Source organism: Haemaphysalis longicornis, unplaced genomic scaffold (genome assembly GCF_048455015.1).
Source record: "Haemaphysalis longicornis isolate Haplotype H1 unplaced genomic scaffold, Haemaphysalis longicornis Haplotype H1 scaffold_10, whole genome shotgun sequence".
Lineage (NCBI taxonomy): Eukaryota > Metazoa > Arthropoda > Arachnida > Ixodida > Ixodidae > Haemaphysalis > Haemaphysalis longicornis.
The window spans coordinates 145,279,168-145,298,214 of record NW_027526204.1 but is presented as its reverse complement, the minus strand read 5'-3'; the positions used below and the strand labels follow the sequence as shown (position 1 = coordinate 145,298,214).

Here is a 19,047-nt window from a genome sequence, read left to right as displayed (position 1 = left end):
AAGTAGCTCTGCGTCAGCTAGCAGGTTTTCTTCAAGTTTTGGTACTGTCCTGTCGTAGTGGAGGACTAAAAATTAATTACAACCACCAGAGGATTTTTAATGAAACACAGGAAGGAATACCTTTTTTTTTAAGGACAAGGGGACGGGGGAGGGGGGCAGGAGAGTGAGTGGTGGCCTCAGTCCAGGCCGCCTTCAGGCCCCCCAGCAGCCCGTGCAAGGGAGATCAGGTACTCCTGATCCACGAGCTGGTAGCTCAGCCTCGCTCCCACTGCTTTAGTGTAGGTGATGGAATTGATTTGGAATGTTTGATACACTCCCATACGAGGTGATAGGTGGTGTTTGGTGTATTGCATGTAATGCAGTTGTAGGGAAACATAGTTGGTGAAATTGAAACACAGGCATGCTTTTTTCGCCCTTCAAAAAAACGGCCGCCGGAAAGCAGGGTCAAAACCACCGATTTGAACGGAGGTACAGTGCAAAGCAAAATATATGTTTTCAGATACTGGCCCTAACATTTCTCTGTACACATAGGTGGAAAGCAAAACCCAAGCGACTTTGCAGCATCATTTATGATGGTGCCAAAAAGCACAAGAAAATTTTGCACCGTGGCTGGTGAGTGCTTGGTTCAAATTTAAAACTGAATTTGTTGGAGCAGCTGTCTATGGGTACGAGGTGTGCAATGCAACAGAAAGCTAGAATGCATGTACGAAAATTCTACTACGCGTAAAAACAGACAGCTCATTTTGTTTCCTGCTGCTGGTAGAAAAACCAGTTATTGAACCCTTGAACTTATGTCCAGTGCTGCAGCACATTTTATTAACTCTTTTGTGCGCGCAGAAAAATGGCCGATTTGCAGTGTTTCCACAAAACATTTTTTTCTCGAGCTGTTCGACACATTTAGCATTGCTATGCATGCAATTGTAGCCTATAGATTGCCCTTTCAAGCAATAACATCAGTTTTGTAAAAGGTACAAATATTTACAGTTTACTGGTCAAATTATCACAAAAAATGCACAAAAAAGTATCGACACAGTATATACAGGCGATTGTACTGCGCCTAAAATTTATTTTAGAATAAAATATACAAGTTGCTTTTACGTTCCTAAGCTATCCTTAAAGTAGCCATGAAGACAAAACACGTTTGGTTCATTCAAAAGATTGCTTCATTAGAATCAACTGACACCACTTTTTATGTAAACTTCACTCAAATGAGCTGTATAATTAGGAAAAAAGGGAAAGGCCATGCGACCCACTCGATCATTTCCCGCAACAGAACCTATGATGTCATACCAGCCAGCTCTGCAATTGGCGGAGGCCGGCAAAAGCAAACCCAAATTAGGCAGAGCTTATAAGCTTGCCGAACGGGCTATTTGCACTTAAATTTAGGACACATTCTTTTTAAAGCAGTAAGAATGGTGGGATCGACAGGGGAAGTTACCAAAGCACACGTAAACATAGAAGTACCGATGCGTACCGCTGTTGCTGTGCGAACTATGCTTGGTTTAGCTGCAAAGGACTGCGGGGCTTTGGGGTAGTTTTAGACACTTGCCGATTGACGCAAGCAACGGTGTATTACGCGACCATATTTGTTCAGCAAGCACTGTCTCACGAAACGATTATTTTCTCCTTGGACAAAAACAAGCCAGGTTCAAATACACTCAAAAACAAACCAGAAGCAGAAACCGGCTTGCCACGGTATGGTGGCGCCATCTCGGTTCACTAACGGTAAACAAGGCTTACCAATCTGCTGCAGAGCAGTCGGTTTCTGTCATGTCATTGCAGACCACAAAAACACGACTTAGCGGGAAAATCAAAATGCTAAAGTAAATTGTTTAATTTCTCAGTGAATAAAACATCATTTGCATCCGGACAAGTGCTGGGGACACTATAAAACACGAAATCTTTCAAATAAAACAAACTTGTATTTTGTCTCCATGGCTCCCTTAAATATATGCAGTAACATTGTATACCAAGTTTTGAATTTTTGCGGGCCCATCAACCGAGCGGCCCTGACGGCTGTGCCACTTCACAAAGCAACTCACGCAAGTCTGTCTCTCTAAAATATGCATCCAAACATACCTGCTTGTGTTCTGACACAATCATTATCCATTCAGTGACAAAGAGCAAAAAAAATCTGCGCGTCGCTCCGCATCGCTAACCTGACACGAGCGCCAGGATATTTTGAAGGTGATAACGCGATACGGCACAGCGCATTTGGCAAAATTCCTGCCATACGTTGTTCAGGCCCTACACATCTAAGTAAAATTAAAGTCGCCAGATAGGAAGCAGGTTTTATTTATAAATACTGCGCGAAGCCAAAAACGAACCTTACCTGTCAGCACCTGTCGTAGTCTGAGGCCGTTGAATGGGAGTGTCTTCATCAGAACTAAAATCTGACCAATCCACATCATTGCTGGAGTTATCCCTGCTGCTGGGGTAAAAAAATGTCAGTGGCAGCAGCGGCAAAAGTCCCTTAAAAAGCTGTCCGCCTTTGCGGAGTGCGCAGTGAAACAGGATGCCGTTTTCGCCCAACTTGTCGCTACCTTCGGCTCAAATTTCACTCCTGATGCCGTCTATGTTCACGAAATGGAAACAATTGTCAAATGAAAAGATGAGTTGTCAGTACATATGCCAGATGGCGCTAGTTGTCCACAAAGCGACGTTTTTAGCTTTCGCAGGAGGTTTGAAAATTGTTCACCTGTGAACAATGCAGTCACGAAAGAGTTAAGGTGCCTTTAGTGCCCCGATAAGGGTTCAACATTTATAGTTAGATTTGTGAGTAGCAAATCTGGACACATACAGGAGATTGAGATTATGTTGCACTGTTACAATGATTCTTTATTTGTGGTCAGTTCGAATACAGAAGAAATTCTAGGTCAGGCCCTGAACCTTAAACAACAGCAGAGTCCCCATCCTGCTAATGATTGTGAAGTTGCAGAAACAAAGAGCCACAAAAAATTCGTCCAACTAAGCAGATGCTGGGCCTTCAAGGGCAATAAACGCAGAACATACACCCCAATAAAATAACCACATATACCAAAAACTAAGTGCCAATTCTAGCCTGATCGCCAAGTTAATTTTGTGGCGCCTCAACAGATGGCTCTGGAGAGCACATGCATAGACAAACATGCGTGAGCAAAAACTCCCATTCGATGACACCTCCTCCATATAGCCCCCCATGTGTTCCACTAGCTCCACCCTGGTATCAAAAAAGACCCAACACAGCCTGCACGAGCATGGTTTCTGTCCAGTAAGAGTGGCGTCGTGCAGTCAGAGCCTTCTTATATGGGAATGTGGTGGGACAGTGATTTCACTTGAATGGCCGTTCACCAGTGTGCCTACGCATGTGTCTTTTTAGAGACCTATTTGAACTAAGCTCAAGTGAACAGACCTCACACGTCACTTTCTCACCCATATGACTGTGCTTGTGTTCTTTGAGGGTACTTAACTGAGAAAATGCGCGGGAGCAAATGTCACACTTGAATGGCTTCTCACCGGTGTGCACCCGAATGTGTTGCTCAAAGTGACTCTTGTACTTTGTCACGTATGGACAGACCTCGCAGCTAAATTTGCCCTGCTGGCTGCCCATATCACTGACTGCTAAGCAAGAATACAGTGCACTGTCCTTGCCATCTCTAGAATTGTCACCAGTGTGCCTGCTCCCAGCAATGTTGAAGTCTTCATTAAAGGATGTTGCAGTGTTTGTACTACCAACAAGAACAGCAGTGCTCCCACCATCGACAGTACAATGCACTGAGCTGTTCGCGTTGCTGCCTCCGGGATGCATCTGTATGGTGGTATCAGATGTCCTCTTTTCTGGGTTATCTGGCGACTTCAATGGCCTTGAAGCAACGGTCGTAGAATTCCTGGAAAGTACGTTCGGCACACAAGCAGAGGACTTCTTATGCAGATTGGTTGGCTCACATGTAGTTGATTGGCAGAGACTGGCTGCCAAAGGTGTAAATGTCCTCCCTCGGGTTGATTGTCTGTGAATTGGTGTTGAGTACGGCAGACCTAAAATCAGAGTTAGAACAAAAGAACATATGAATAAATGAGAACATCCAGCCAGAAATGGACAACTTAGATGAACAACCAGCTCAAACAGCAGTATTGAAGGGCACAGTAGAAAGTGTGACACTAGGAAAGAAATCAAAATTTCTCTCACACAACTGTGCAGAATTTTCTATGAAGTTGCGCAACATGAATACAAAAACACTGCCTTTAAAACACATGTAGGTAGGAAGCTTTTAAGCTCTGCTCCAAGACCCAGGAATGATAAAAAAATAGATATGAGCTGCTCGCTTTTATCACAAATCAAAAAGTACATTCGTACCAACCAAGTGCTACAAAGAAAGTAGTAACAAAACTACAAACACAAACTGAGGCAATTGTTTAGGGACTTATAAATGCATTTTTTTTCACTGGATTTCTTATTTCTATGGCTGAAGTGTTAGCACTGCTACAAAAAGCTGTTATCCATAGAGTTCATAGCTATTACATGACAGCGTAAGCTGCTGTACAGTTCAGAACTTCAAAAGGTTCCTGCTTTAGTACAGTGCAGGAATCGACTCATTGCTCAGCAACTGCACGAGAAGGTCAAGAGTTTAAAGTTAGGATAAAAAGTGAATCCAACGCAAAATTTTTGTAATTTTTACAAAATAACAATAACGACATGTTACAAAAGTGTGCAGCTAAAAGTAACAAAGTCCATATTTTATTATAATAGAATTACACAATAGCATTCACTTCTCAGCCTTCAACCGAAGAATGCCCACTAAAAAACAAGAAACAAGGGCAAGCAAATGGGAAATTTAAAGCATGGTGTCAGTGACTGACAACACATATCTCAGCCCAACTGCACAGGAGACCTTTCCATACCTGCATAATTGTCAGCTCAGAAACATCTAGCCTTCATAAAAAACACGTTTAGTGGGTGAATGAAACTGAAAGCAAACATTCCCAAATAGCCGGTTTCCAAAGAGGATTTGATGCATTTGCTAGTGCCTGTTTACCGAGGCCTAATTAAAACCCCCCTCCACAAATAACCTTACTTGCCGTACTACTGTTTACTGCGAAATGCAACCACAAAATGAGAAAAACCCTAAAAGGGGCTAGTCAATCAGGCACTGCTGAAAGCCCACAACTAATGATGACTAACGCACTGACGCTACATGGGCAATCAGGCGCGCCGTACTGGAGGGCTCCCGATTAATTTTGACCACATGAGGAGCTTTAAAGGAGCCATGAAGAGAAAATACAACTTCGTTTAATTTGAAAGAACTAGGATTCAGTATCTCACTCAGTTCCATTAGAGCCACAAAAGATGTTTTTTTAACGAAAAAAAGCAAGAAGTATTTAGAAACCTTCAAATTTTGCACCACAGTGACGTGTTATAGCAAGAATGATGTCATACGGGCAAACCATAAAATATAATTTTCAGTGCTTTAACTGCACATTAGCATTCAAGTGATGCGGTCAAATGGAACTAGAGGCCCCATTACAGACATCCAGTCATCGGTTGTCCGTCCCTTTAACACTCAATAAAATCTCGGCCACACGGGTGTTCTCGCGTTTCGTGTAAGCCCAGAAATGCCAGTTCATTTGTGAGAAGTAAGACATCTTGTTACTCAGCCAGTAAAAAACAAATCTATGGCATATCCTTCTTACTGAAAATTTAAAAACTTGTCAATAGAATCATACGAATACAGTTCACACACGAGGCAATCTAATCAATCAGAATTTGCTTGTTGCTCTGTAAAAACCACAATGTTTCCCACTAGTACATACATATACAGATGCATACATTATACATAGAATTACAATATCCTATACACAAAACAAGTATCTGTACCAGCAAAACAATAAAATGTACACCAAAATGCCCTCACAAAATGTGACAAAGGGCAGCGACACATTCCCGTGCACACCAGTTCATTTACTAATTGTTTAATAATCAATTACTAATTACAACAGCTAGTTTAATCATTTTCTGCATCTGCTTGCTTCCGTTTTCTTCCCCTAATTCCATAATCATCTTCACTTGGTTTTTTTTTTCGCCAAGACTCCATTTTAATCCTTTCAGAGGAGGTGGAAATATTCCCACCCATTATATTTGTGCTGTGATATAGGGTACTAGAAGCATTGTTCCAACCACAAGAGCATTTTCAAGAACTTTTATGAAACTAAAAAGTCAGAGAGGTGCCCTTTGACACCACAAGAGGAATTTATTGTGCCAGCCACATCCCTATGCCACAACCGATCTTAGTGATGCTGGCTACTTGGTGGTGTGTTGTGACCTTTGGCTCTAGAAGGTGCCTATAAGATTTTCTTAGTATTGTGAGACACCCTGACCACGACTCTGTGCTCTTCAACACGTTACGGACATTTCTTCGTAATCGGTACATTATCATCAGTGCTAGCTCTCATGGCCCCGGCATCATCATCACCTGTACATAATCATCATCAGCACTTAATTGGGTTTTTCGTCGGAGTGTCCGAATAAACCGGTCACGCTTTCCATCATCTCTTAGAACTAAAGAATGTGTAATGTACTCCAAATCTACTTGTATATACACACATGCTCTACAAAGCTGCCACAGAACACAAGCTCTCATTCTGTCCCAACCTAGCAAGGCAGCTCAGCAACACTTCTCTCAACCCGAAACCTTGAAAAGCACTACCTTTGGCTTGCATAGCCCGAGTAGAGTGCAAAGGTGCTCATTTGAAAAAATGCTATGTAGCTAGAAAAACACACAGCAGTAGAAAGCTGTATCAAGCCCTTGCAGGTCATCACAGTGGCTAGTTATAGGTGAAACTTGAAGTGTACGTGTACCACTGACAAGTAAAATTGAGCGAAGCTCTCTAACAGCCCTGCGAAGCAAGTTTTACACAGCTATGTAAACTGAACTGAATGATACCTACCCTCATAGAAAAGCATTTTTGTCCCAAGGCTCTAAAAACAAGTGTTGAGACAATAAGCAATAAATTTGGGTTGGTGACATTCACTGCAATGCACTAGCTATAATTTATGGAGGTTCAAACAGCCCTGCGAAGCAAGTTTTACACAGCTATGTAAACTGAACTGAATGATACCTACCCTCATAGAAAAGCATTTTTGTCACAAGGCTCTAAAAACAAGTGTTGAGACAATAAGCAATAAATTTGGGTTGGTGACATTCACTGCAATGCACTAGCTATAATTTATGGAGGTTCAAACAAGCATTACAAACACCGCCCATACAAAATGAGCACCGCTATATATGCATACTGGTGGTTTGCTGCACAAGAGAACTTAGCCTTTTGTAAAATTCTTATAAACTCATCTCTTGAAGTCAATGATGTTCCCTTCAAAAGCCATAGCAATACTACTAATATAACCAGCTGCAGCTGCATGGTGTAGTTTGCCCTAGCTACAACACTTTCGTCAACTGGTGTCCTGTTTGATGGCCGGGAACTGCAAAGAAAAACAGTAGTTAGGTTAAGTGCCACATTCACTGCAAACAAGCTTTCACACCCACACAGCTGATATATTATAAAATCAGCCAATATTGATAGTAGTATAGAGTTCAATTTTTACAGCCCTGAATTTCAAACAGCCTTTCCACATCCTGTCAGGAGCAACTTTATAATGTAAGGAGCCCTCATAACGAGAAAAAAAAATCAAAATTCATTTCACTGGCAAAAAACAATAAATTCAGTGCGTACTGATAGAAACATAATGGACTTGGCAGATTAAATAATAAGGCAAATTTTTACAGAGCTCTACTGAGTGACAAGGTCTTCCGGAAACACATTTAGTCAAAAGCCCCAGAAGAGTGCGGCTAGCATCACACTAACAAGCCATTGGAGACGAGTAGCCATGGGAGACGAGTTGTGCTAGATTTGCTAAGGTAAAACAACCCACTACAAAGTTTGCACAAGTCAAAACAGAAGTGTGCTTTCTTGATTTTGAAACAGATCGTAATTTGGGACCACGTGCCTTTTTTAGTTTTGATCCTGACAGGTTTTGCCGTCAGTTTTGTCCCAATGTGCAACAAAGAATGCCTGCTGCTATCACTCTTGGCTTGCAAAGGGGACAAGCACGTGATTTATAAAACATCTCCCACTTTTCGCAATAATCCACCCAATTAATTTTCGACCAGAAAAGTGGAGCCAAAAGCCACGTTTTACAAAACACTTGCACATCATTTGCTAGCATACCCCTCTCCCCCTGGCCATAACCAACAAGGCATAAAACTTGACTGTATTGAACACAGCTTCAATGTGCTGAATTTTGAGGAGTAAGTGCTCAACTCCACATGTGGGAGAACCCCAAATATATTTAAGTGGAATGTCTATTCCTGACAGTTTGCTGTCCACCAATGCCCCGCCCCATCAGTCCAGCAGAAGGTGGAGCTAACATGGGTGGCTGATTTTTCCCCTGCAAGGTATAGTAGACAGCGACTAAATAATGTACGCTTGAAGACTTATAACATATGTGAAACTCATTTGCTTTTCCTGCAGGTTGGCAAGTGGTTAAGTCAAACAATAGATGGGCATATCAAGTAGCTTGTCACTACAACTAGTATTGTGCATGGTATATAAATATAAGGGCCACTGCTAGAAGAGGCATTATGCCACAAAATTTCTTTTACTGCTTGTAGAAGCCAAGAAAAACAAAATTGCACTTGTGTTGGATGCTACAACAAAAGAGGCATTTATTGGAGCCTCACACACCTTAACAGTCCTGAAAAGCCCCTTTGTGGCTGGAACTGTAGTTGCTGGATCATAAGCCAGTATTTCTTTTAAAAAGCCGGACACAAAATTCAGAAGTCAGCCTAGATTGGAGGATCTATGTTTAAATGCACTGGGTACTCATTAAAGGTGGAAAAGAGGCATGCAGTTAGCACTCTCTCAATGCCTGCTAAAAAGTGCCAGAGCTCTTCGATGTAGGCAGTTGCAAAACTCTGCCTCAAAAAACGGCCCGCACCTGGGCCCCCTGCTTTGGATTGTGCGTACGGTGGCGCCAAGGTGGCCACCACATGCACTACCCAAAAAACCAACTAATTATTCCGGCAGACAATTTAACGTTAAATTTAGTTTTAAAGGTGCATAATTCTTTATTTTTGTACTTTCCTAAGTTATTCATTGCTTCCTTAACTACTGTTTTTTGTTGTAATTGTTTCTGTGTCTGCGCAACTGCCTCGACCGATTGGCACTTGTGCGGGCACTTTCGCACAACACAGGTCCGACCTGAAGTCGTCGCTAGGCCCACATCACACTGTATGCCAAAACTAATCCAGTATCTAATCAAGCAGCTCTAAATAACACTTAAGCTTGCGTCAAGCCTTCGAAGTGAATTTTTAACTTTTTTTTTGCCGCCAGAAGACCGCATATGACACGCAACAGACGACACAGCGCAGGCGACTACGCATCTTGTCGAACACACGAACGCATTTTTTCACTACTCTTGGTTCGAATGCGTATAAAACACTTGCTTAATGGAACACATTGGGCTTCTTCGGCAAAAAAAAAATTACGTAAGAACCCAAATACGGTTTTTCGCCCAGCTCGCCAAGCGGCGAACCACGTTGTATAGTTTATTTTGTCACCAACAGATGGCGCCAATGAACGGGAAAAATCCAAAACAGTGGACCAATTGTGGGGTCACTCTTTGATGCTGGGGCCTATGAGAAGTTTTGAAACTCCTATATCAATAGCTCTGAGTGATGAATGAATTTGAATTTTATTGGCGCAGCAGCCAAATTTGGCTATGATGCGCCAGACACAAGGTAATATATTAAATTCGAACACACTATGGTAAAAGGCTTATGAAAAAATGATGTAAAGTGGTGGTAAAAAGGTTTCTGTAAAAGCTTGATTGCACTCAAAAATTTAAAAACCTTTTCCAAGAGAAGCAGGGGTTCATCGCCTAGTAGTAAAACAGGGTGCAATAGAATGTAAAATTAATAAAAGTGGGAAAAAAATTCCCGACGCTTGTTGTTGTTACTAGGACACTCTATAAGTATGTGTATTACTGTAAGGTGCTTCCCGGATTGCTCACATTCTGGAGGGTCTTCTCCTAGCAATAAGAAGTTGTGGGTCAAGCGCGTGTGCCTAATTCTTGGCGACATAACACCACCTCTACAAATCTTTGTCTGCAGCTCCGCCACTATCTCAGGTGTGGCTTCACAAGGTGGAACTTGTTTTCATTTAGTTCCGTCTATTTGGACTGCCACTCCTTCGATTTTGATCATTTCAGTCTCCTTCTGTAATCCTGGTAGGGTAAACAAGTTTCCCTCACCTCGAGCTCTTTTGTCTGGGCTGTGAGGGCATCTGCCTTTTCATTGCTGTCAATTCCTACATGACTCGGTACCCAACAGAAACTCACGTCTAAGTGATTTTTGCTACAGTCCATAAGTTGGTTGAGCACTTGTTGAACATGCAGATTTTTGGTTTTGTTTCCTGAACACAGGGCTGCTAGTGTGCTGAGAGTCAGAGATGATTGCCTGCGGTGTCCTTTCAGTGCATACTGTTTAAAATGAGCTGTACGGCATGCAGTTCAGCAGTGAAGATACTAGCGTCAGGTCTGAGCAGTTGGCATTCTTCGTAATAAGGTCGATTGCAGCTGCTCCCACATGCCTTTCTCCTTTAGAACCATCTGTAAAGTAAGTAGCACATCCAGCATACCTGAACTGAAAATGTAAGAACTCTTGCTGCAGTAGTTCCTTTGACGAGTGTTGTGCGTATAGTACTTTAGCAAGGAAAAGTCACATTGTGGCTTGCGGTATTCCCGCGGAGCATAACGGGTTCTGTGGGTGACCAGCATGGTATCATCTACACAAAAGTCAAGGGCTTCATTAAGAATGCGGTAGCTGAAAAGCATGGTTGGAATAGTCCGAGGCTTGTTGATAAAGAGTTTCAAAGTGAGGTTTCAAAAACAGCTGTCGACAAGGGTGAGTGGTGCAGGAAAGAATTCTCATTATGTACATGTTTCCAAAGAGTACTCTCCGTTTGTTAAGTGACCATTGATTGGTTTCTGCATACAGGCTTTCTACCGGAGATGTCCGGAAAGCTCCGGTGATTATTCTCAAGCCCAAGTGGTGAATGAAGTCGAGAGCTTTGAGAACAGATTCGCGACCAGATCCATAAATAAAGCAGCCATAATCCAACTGGGAACGAATTAGACTGTTGTAGAGCTGCAAAAGACAGGTACGATCTGAGCCCCAGGTTCTATAGGATAAATGCTTTAAAACATCCATTGATTTCATTTTTGTTTTAGATAATTAACGTGGCTTTTAAATGTTAACTTTTGGTGAAATATTAAACCACGAAATTTGTGCTCAGTTCGAACAGGGATTTAGGCCAATTTAATGCGCAGCTGAGGATCTAGCACAATCCCTCGCTAGACTGAAAGGCACACAGACTGTTTTTTCTGCACAAAAGTTATATCCATTTTCCTTGGCCCACTGCACCAGACGGTTTACGCCAACTAGCAGTTGCCTTAAAGCAGGATGCTAAGTTGCACGAGGAAAAACTTATCTGAATATTGTCCGCATAAAGCGGATACATCAAAGATTTCGGTATTACACGTGCAACTGAGTTTAATATGATTAGGAACAACGTAACACTGAGAACACCTCCCCGAGGTACGCCATTTTCCTGAGTGTACACATCTGATAATACTGTTCCAAATTTCACTCGAAAAGAGCGATTGGAAAGATAACTTTTCAGCATCCCAAGCATTCTGCCTTTACACCATAACCCTGCAGATCTTGCATTATACCATGTTTCCACGTGGTGTCAAAAGCCTTCGACAAGTTAAAAAATACAAAGACGCAGTGCTGTCGTTGAACAAAGGACTCCCTAATTTTAGTTTCTAAACGGAGGAGGAGGTCAGTTGTTGAGTGCCTTGCCCATCAATACGTGATTTTCTTCCAGAAAGAGTGTGAGCCACTTGTTATTCATCCATTCAAAACATTTCCCAAGGCAGCTTGTCAAGGCCATTGGCCTGTAGCTTGCTGATTCACTACGGTCTTTACCTGGCTTCAGTAGTGGGAGCATAATGGTTTCCTGCCACGTTACTGCAAAGTAGGCTTCAAACCATATTTTATTGAAGAAACACAGTATGGCTTTTAAGATTCCTTGGGATTCCTTAACAATTCATAATGAGTTCGGTCTGGTCCTGCAGCCCGACTGTTTCCCTGAGCAATCACCAGGTGTAGTTCAGCCATGGAAAAAGGCGCATTATATGCTTCTTCATTACTCAAGTTTATTTTAATTATTCGTTTTTCAGCCCATTCTTTATACCTGAGGAATGATTCAGAGTACTGGGCTGAACTGGACACTCTGGCAAAATATTCAGTTAGAATGTTTGCTTGCTCGGCAAGGCTTTTGTTACCATCAAAAAGTGGCATGGTAAATGCACTGTAAGTGCCACTCACTTTCCTGACCTTATTCCAAACCGTCCTTGCGCTAACGTTACTACTTATGGAACTTACATAGTCCTGCCATGAAGCCTTTTTCAACTGCCGTCTTATCTTGCATGCCTCTGCTCTGAGTCGTTAAAAGTTTACTAGACATTCGGCAGTGGGGTAACGTCTGAAACGGGACCATGCGCAATTTTGCTTCTCACGGGCTTCCCTGCAATCAGAGTTCCACCACGGCTTTGACCTCCGGGGGAGTGTCCCGGAGGACTCGGGAAAAACACTTTTGCAGCTTCCAAGAGCCGTGAAGTTATTAGGCTGCAAGCTTCATCCACACTCAAGTACTGTATTTCGTGCAATTCAATTTCACATGCTTGTTCAAACAGAGACCAGTTAGCCTGCTCCAACTTCCACCTTTTGGTGCGCTCTGGTAGCATGGGTACTGCTGTTGTTGAGTCCAGAAAAACTGGGTAGTGGTCACTCCCGAGATGTTTTTGAAGTATTGACCAAGTGAAAAAAGCACTTAGGGATGGTGTTGCAAGGGAGATGTCGATGCATGCTTCGGTGCGGGTTGATGAGCAGATGTAAGTGGGACCCCCATCATTGAATAAATGCAAAGGAGTTGCCAACACTACACTCTCGATAAGTCGGCCTCGTGTGTCACTCTGAGCATTGTCCCACAGTACATTGCCCGCATTGAGATCCCCCAGAAACAAGAAAGGCTCAGGCAATTCATCAATGAGTCTGAACAGATCGTTCTGGGTCACTGAAACAGTTGGTGGAATATACAAGGAGCAAACCGTGAGGGCTATTCCAATGTGTGTTCTTATGGCGACCGCCTCCAAAGTGGTTTTAGCTTCAGTTCATTTGTTGGGATGGACTGGGAAATGACGATTGCCACTCCTCCAGAAGATACAAGCGAATTTGTCCTGTCTTTGCGGTAAAGATTGTGTTTTCTGAATGTATTATTGTGCATAGAAGACAAATGAGTTTCCTGCAGACAGATAATAGACGGTTGGGACTTCTCTAACAATTCGTGAATGTCAACTATGTTATGCAATAACCCACGACAATTCCACCGTATGATTCGCACCATACCGGTCTTTCTGGGTTTGCTCTCCTGTATTCAAGGAGGTGTGGGTGAGGTCACGTCCATCTCCTTCTCTGCCTCTTTTCCACTGTCTCCTGTTGGGCGCCCAAGGTTTCCACAGCCCTTCGGTAACCTTCGAGGGTCGGGGTGTTCCCCAGGCCGTTGCCGCGCAGGAGCCGCACCTGCAACAGTGCTACTTCCCGACGGCGCCTTCTTTTGGGGCGTGTCGATCATCCCTCGAGAAGAGGGAGTCGACCGTGCAGCTGGGGCAGAACCCGCTGAGTTGCGTGTTAGCCCCGAAGCCTCCTGCACCCCATCAACAACCGGTACACCGGCTTCTAGCCCACCTTGTGTAGAGGGCTGTGGGACGGAGCAGTCCACTGAGTGGTCCACTCTGTCCACTTGCGTGGACCGAGTCAGTGCCGGGCATTCGGGCAGCCCAGCCTCAGGGACAAGCGGGGGCCGTACCGCTGACACCAGGTCCCTCAGCTCGACCTGCGTGACTAGAGACACCAGAGATGGCGCCGGACCCCGTCTGCACCACCTGCGCAAAAGTTCCTTTTTGCTGGAAACTTAGCCTTTTCTTAGCCTCACGGTATGATACATTCTGCCGTATTGATGGTCATTACTTCTTTCTCATTCTTCCAGACCGGACATGATCTGGAGTACGCACCATGGTTTCCAGAACAGTTAACGCAGTGGGGTTCTTTCGCATCTTTCGTTCTCGTGCGCTTTGCCTCCACACCCAGCGCAAGTGGGTTTGCCGCGACATGATCCAGACCTGTGACCAAACCGTTGGCTCTGAAAGCAGCACCTTGGGTTTGGGATGTAGGGCCACACTTTGCAACGCAGATACGCTGCATTCACCGAGTCTGGTGGCGTGGTAGAGTGCAAAGTTAAGACTACATGCTTGCTCTTAATTTCTTCTCCATTTTTCCTGATCAGTATTCTGCGTGCTGCAACCACCCCTTGTTCTGCCAGTTCGTTTTCTATCTCCGCATCAGAGCAGTGAAATAGCTCGGACTCGGAGACCACGCCTTTGGAGGAGTTTAGTGAACGGTGCGTTGCCACTGTCACAATCGTGTCTTCGATTTTTGCAAGTTCCATAATTTTTGCACTCTGTTCTCTGGTGTGCACTTCTACCAGTACATGTCCACTCTGGAGTTTCCTGGTGTTGTAGTTTGTCCCCACTAGCTGATTGAGGGCCCTGGCAATTGCAGAGGGAGACTTTGTCTGCATTGGCTCCTCGACTCCTTGAATGACAAAGAATCGTAAGAAGTTGTCACTGTTTTTTTGTGGGATGTACTTAGAAGCGACTTCGGTCTGGGCCCTTTTCAGGGACCGATCAGGTGGTGTCTTGCTTTTAGCCATGAATTTAGCTGCTGTTTCGGTAGCCAGGCTGGCCGCCCACCACGGAGCCCAACCAGGGGAGCAAGCAAGTATCTACGCCAGCCATACTTGGCCACTATAACTTCATGTAAAATAGTCTAGGTAGGCCATTTTACACAAGGTTAACCCTTGCCGCCTGACGGTAAAAGAAAAAAAAAAACAGGAAAAGAGTAGGTGACAGGACAGGCATGGAAAGATGATGGCAGGACATAAAAGAAAGAGAGAGTGAGGGAGATAGGAAAAGACAACTGGCTGCTTTCCCCAGGGCAGGTCAATCCTGGGGTACCGTCTGCAGGAAGCAGGGGACGAAGTGTGGCCGCCACCAGGGTCCAAAGGTCCAAGGGTAAAGGTCCAAAACAACCCTGGCTTTGGCTCAGCCACCAGGATGCCCTTTTCCCTGGACATGGCTAAGCCAAGCACAGCCGGGGTGTGGGTGGGTCCAACCCAAATGGGCTTGAGGTCCGCAGTGTCGCCACTACCGTCACCTTGAATAGACAAGGTGCCCCTGCAGGGAAATGCAAGCGAAAGGCTACTATTTTGATAATGCGCACTCAGCGTTTCTGAATCAGGCTGGCGGGTGCATTTCACCTCCTTGGTGTTATGTTGGTAGTGGATTCATTATAGTGCCACCATAGAACAGGAGTTGTGCCGGTGGCCAAGAGATCATCAAACCTTAACTCTTTCGGGACCACTCCATAGGCCATCGATCACATATGATGATGGTTTCGCGAGCCTGCAGAATACAAATTTTCGCTCGATGGAACACCTAGTGAGATCTAGGAGACAGTTTGAAAACTGGAGTTTTCTTTTTTGTGAAGTTTCTTTTTTTATCGCCAGGCGGCAACGCATCAGATATTTTATTCTGACGGGCAGTGGTTTCGAATGTAAACAAGCATGGCGTCATACTTGCGCGAGCACGATGAGAAATCCGCCTTGTCTCGTCTCGCATATCTTCGCCTTCTACTGTGGATTTTAACGATGAGAGTGGCAGTGAAGAGTTGGAATGCGGCTTTAGAGATCGAATTTCAGCTCGAGTGAGGATTCGGGTGTCAATCAGCCTGGAACATCAAATCCCGCTCAAAGGTGGGTGTTGGTTTCAGTTTTAATTGGCTCTGGAGTAGGTATGTGCGCTCTAAATATGTTCTGGCTGGTTTATATTTGTTCGTGAGGGTGTTAACTACCTATGGTGGTGATCTCCTGCCATCAGCTCAGAAACGGATCAAGTTTTCACCGAGACAACAGCCCGGTGTGTACCTGGGCGACGACGTAGCCATGGCCCTAGTGCCGAAGAGATCACACGCAAAACAAAAAAACCACTTACACCTAGCCGCATCAAACTTTCGCGATGAAGAAACAAAGCATTGTGTTAGATTTTGTATATCCTAAAATAATTTTTTCTTTTAATATTTTTATATTTACGCTTTTTTCCATCTTTTTCTGTAGTTTTTTTACGAAGTTCTTACTTTCAGATTTTTCATGATTCTATCGTCAGTGTTGAAGTAAAACTTGCTATTGTATGTCAAAGAACATATAATTAGCTGTATTTTGGTATCTGCTAAGGCAGGATGATGCCTTTGCTTTATGTAATAAAAAATTTGTACTGAGACCTCCCTTTTTCATCACTTTTTCCGGCGGTCTCAAAAAAGTTAACAAAAAGTGGAAGCTTGGCATTGGTTTTGAAAAAAAGCCTAGGAGGATCCCTGAAGAGTTGACTACAGGATCATTAAAAAAAGTGAAACATGTAAACACCCTTGATGGCATCGGATATTCCTTGCACTCGGCGACTGCGACAGCGACACAAAAGTTTGTGCTGCTCAGCCCTACATAGGCTTGATCCTGGCCGTAGGGCCACTTTTAGATGGAAGCGAAAAGTCAAAACTCCAGTATCGATATTTTAGTACATGTTAAAGATCCCCAGGTGGCCAAATTAATCCAGAGGGCCCTGCTACAGTTCACCTCACAGTCCGAGTGTAGTCCCAGTGCAATTAATTCCTCGAATTTGAAACTTGAATTTGAACGACAAAGCCAGCAAAAGTGACAATTTTGAGTTAACAAATAGGTTTGTGGCTAATGAATTCCTTTTTAGTTTAGTGGCTGCTGTCACTGGTGCCATGCATATTTTAGCCGGCTGACACATGGAAATTTTTTTTTCTATTCTCTGGCCTTCCAAAATTTTAGGGGCCGGCTTAAAATCTAGGCTGGTCAGATTAGAGTAAATGCTGTATGTTCGCACTGGGGAAGCTCCATTAGGTATTTAGAAGAAGAGTAGTTAGGCACCTTAACGTTTTGCCTTTCGAGATGGGAATGCGCCATATATTACGACCACACAGTCTGCAGACTGTTCCTGCCCACTTTTCAATAAACTGTTTAGCAATGATTTTTTCCTCAGCCAGAAGCAATCCCAGTTATTAAACCCTAATGGCACCTATTTACACTAGCATGACATGACAGCATGCAGCGTACTTTTTAAGTACCTGCACTGCACCAGCTGTCCTTTAGAGAATCGCCTGAAGCAAAATAGCCATTATTAAACTCCTGAAAATGCACGAAAATTGCATGCCAACTATTACTAACAGAATAAACTTCACACCTACCCAGTTAACAATGAGCACAGTGCAGGACACGAGAGGCATGTCAGCAGCAGGACACTACAATACTTGCACCATATGTTGCAACTCCTGGTCTATACTCGGTTACAACTCAAGAACGGCACCACCTCATGTAGTGTATCACTCCGCCAAAGCGCCGGACCCGTGATGTCAGTGCGCGCGCGTTTTGAAAGGGGTTTGCTATGGATGCGCGATATCGTCTGCCTTGTCTCACGCAGTTTGTTTGTCGTCACTGGAGTCGTTTATAAGCATATTAAGTCCAAAAAATCACGGGAAAGGCTCACGCCATGTTCAAAATATTCCAAGTAACGCCCTACTTGCGCCGCACGGAGAAACATCCGGCTACGGTGATAAGGCACAGCGCAACTTCCGGTGCCGTTCTTAAGTTGTCACCGAGTCTAGTGGCAAGTCAAAGCAAAACCAGGGTTTATATTGGTGGAACTGTATAGTTGAAGAAGCACACATTTCTTAAAGGGATAGGCAACTAGTTCTTGTAGAATATATAGTATCTATCCTAAATGAGAGGGCATCACTTCAAACCTTAGGAACTAAACGGGTTTCTTGATAAAGCCCTGAAACGTTTGAAAGCAGAATTTGTAATATACCAGCCTTACATATGCTGCAAAAGAAAATGCTGACAGCCATGACAGTGAGCTATGTGGCAGCACATTTAACCATACGTGAGATGAAAAAAAACTTGTCTCCAGCTAAAACGGTTATACAATGAAGTCCTTCCTATTCCTTTAAGCAATTGTTGAATCACACACCGAAGCCAACAGTATACCCATGGTAGTGTCACATTTAAAAGTCTAGTGCCAAATTAAAATTATTTTACCCAATTTATTTAGAAATTCCTTGTAGTTGCCCGACTATAGGAAACGCTGGCTTTCATATGAGCTAGCGGGCATGCACTGAACGAAAATCGGTTTTATGTCCCTTTAAGCGAACCAATCTCAGGAACAAAGAATGTGATCGGTGGTTATGGGTGCATTTGCACGTGCATAACAAACAGACTCGTTCCCAATCAGTTCCTCACTAATGTCATGGAGGAGATGAGGTGCCCCTGACGACAGGTATTGTGACTCCATTCCTCAAAGGGGCAGTGTCAATTATTTCTCATCTCACAAAGAGTGAGGTCACGCTTTGGCGGCTTATTCTCCTTCTCACTATTGTGAGCAGTAAAATCGTACCAATCCTCCCATAACTCCTCCATAAGCGGGGAGTAGGTCGCCTCGATAAGTTGTGAAGTGCAGAGATATTTTACAGCATAGTAAACTAGGCTTCCCTTTGGGGCCCGCCTTAAACGCCATGTAAAAACCAAGCCCTTTCTGTCTCTTGCTGTGTCACTCACCACACGAAGTAATGGATGCAGCATTTTCCCTTAGCGCTGTAGTAGATAGGGCAACCAATTTTTTTGCTTGGAACCATGCTTTTATTATAGTGGAGCAAACCCCAATGTCGCAGATTGCTCCACGTCCGTTTCTAGCAAGCACAACAGATCTCTTTTTTCTAACAGCATGTAGATGTTTATACTCCACAGGAGGAAATACGTATC

The 19,047-nt window shown here is 43.7% G+C and overlaps 1 protein-coding gene across 4 annotated transcripts in view; it reads right to left on the bottom strand.

Annotated features, from left to right (window-relative positions):
* Positions 1-105: 105 nt before the first annotated feature.
* Positions 106-19,047, bottom strand: part of LOC144159582 (uncharacterized) — a 36,801-nt gene continuing 17,859 nt past the window's right edge. For 3 of the 4 annotated variants that reach the window (XM_077691165.1, XM_077691164.1, XM_077691166.1), the window contains one exon: positions 106-4,014. In XM_077691165.1, the coding sequence (XP_077547291.1) occupies positions 3,311-4,014 (704 nt within the window). In that variant the 3' untranslated portion in view covers positions 106-3,310. The remainder of the gene's footprint in view (positions 4,015-19,047) is intronic. The other variant, XM_077691167.1, reaches the window with a different exon arrangement.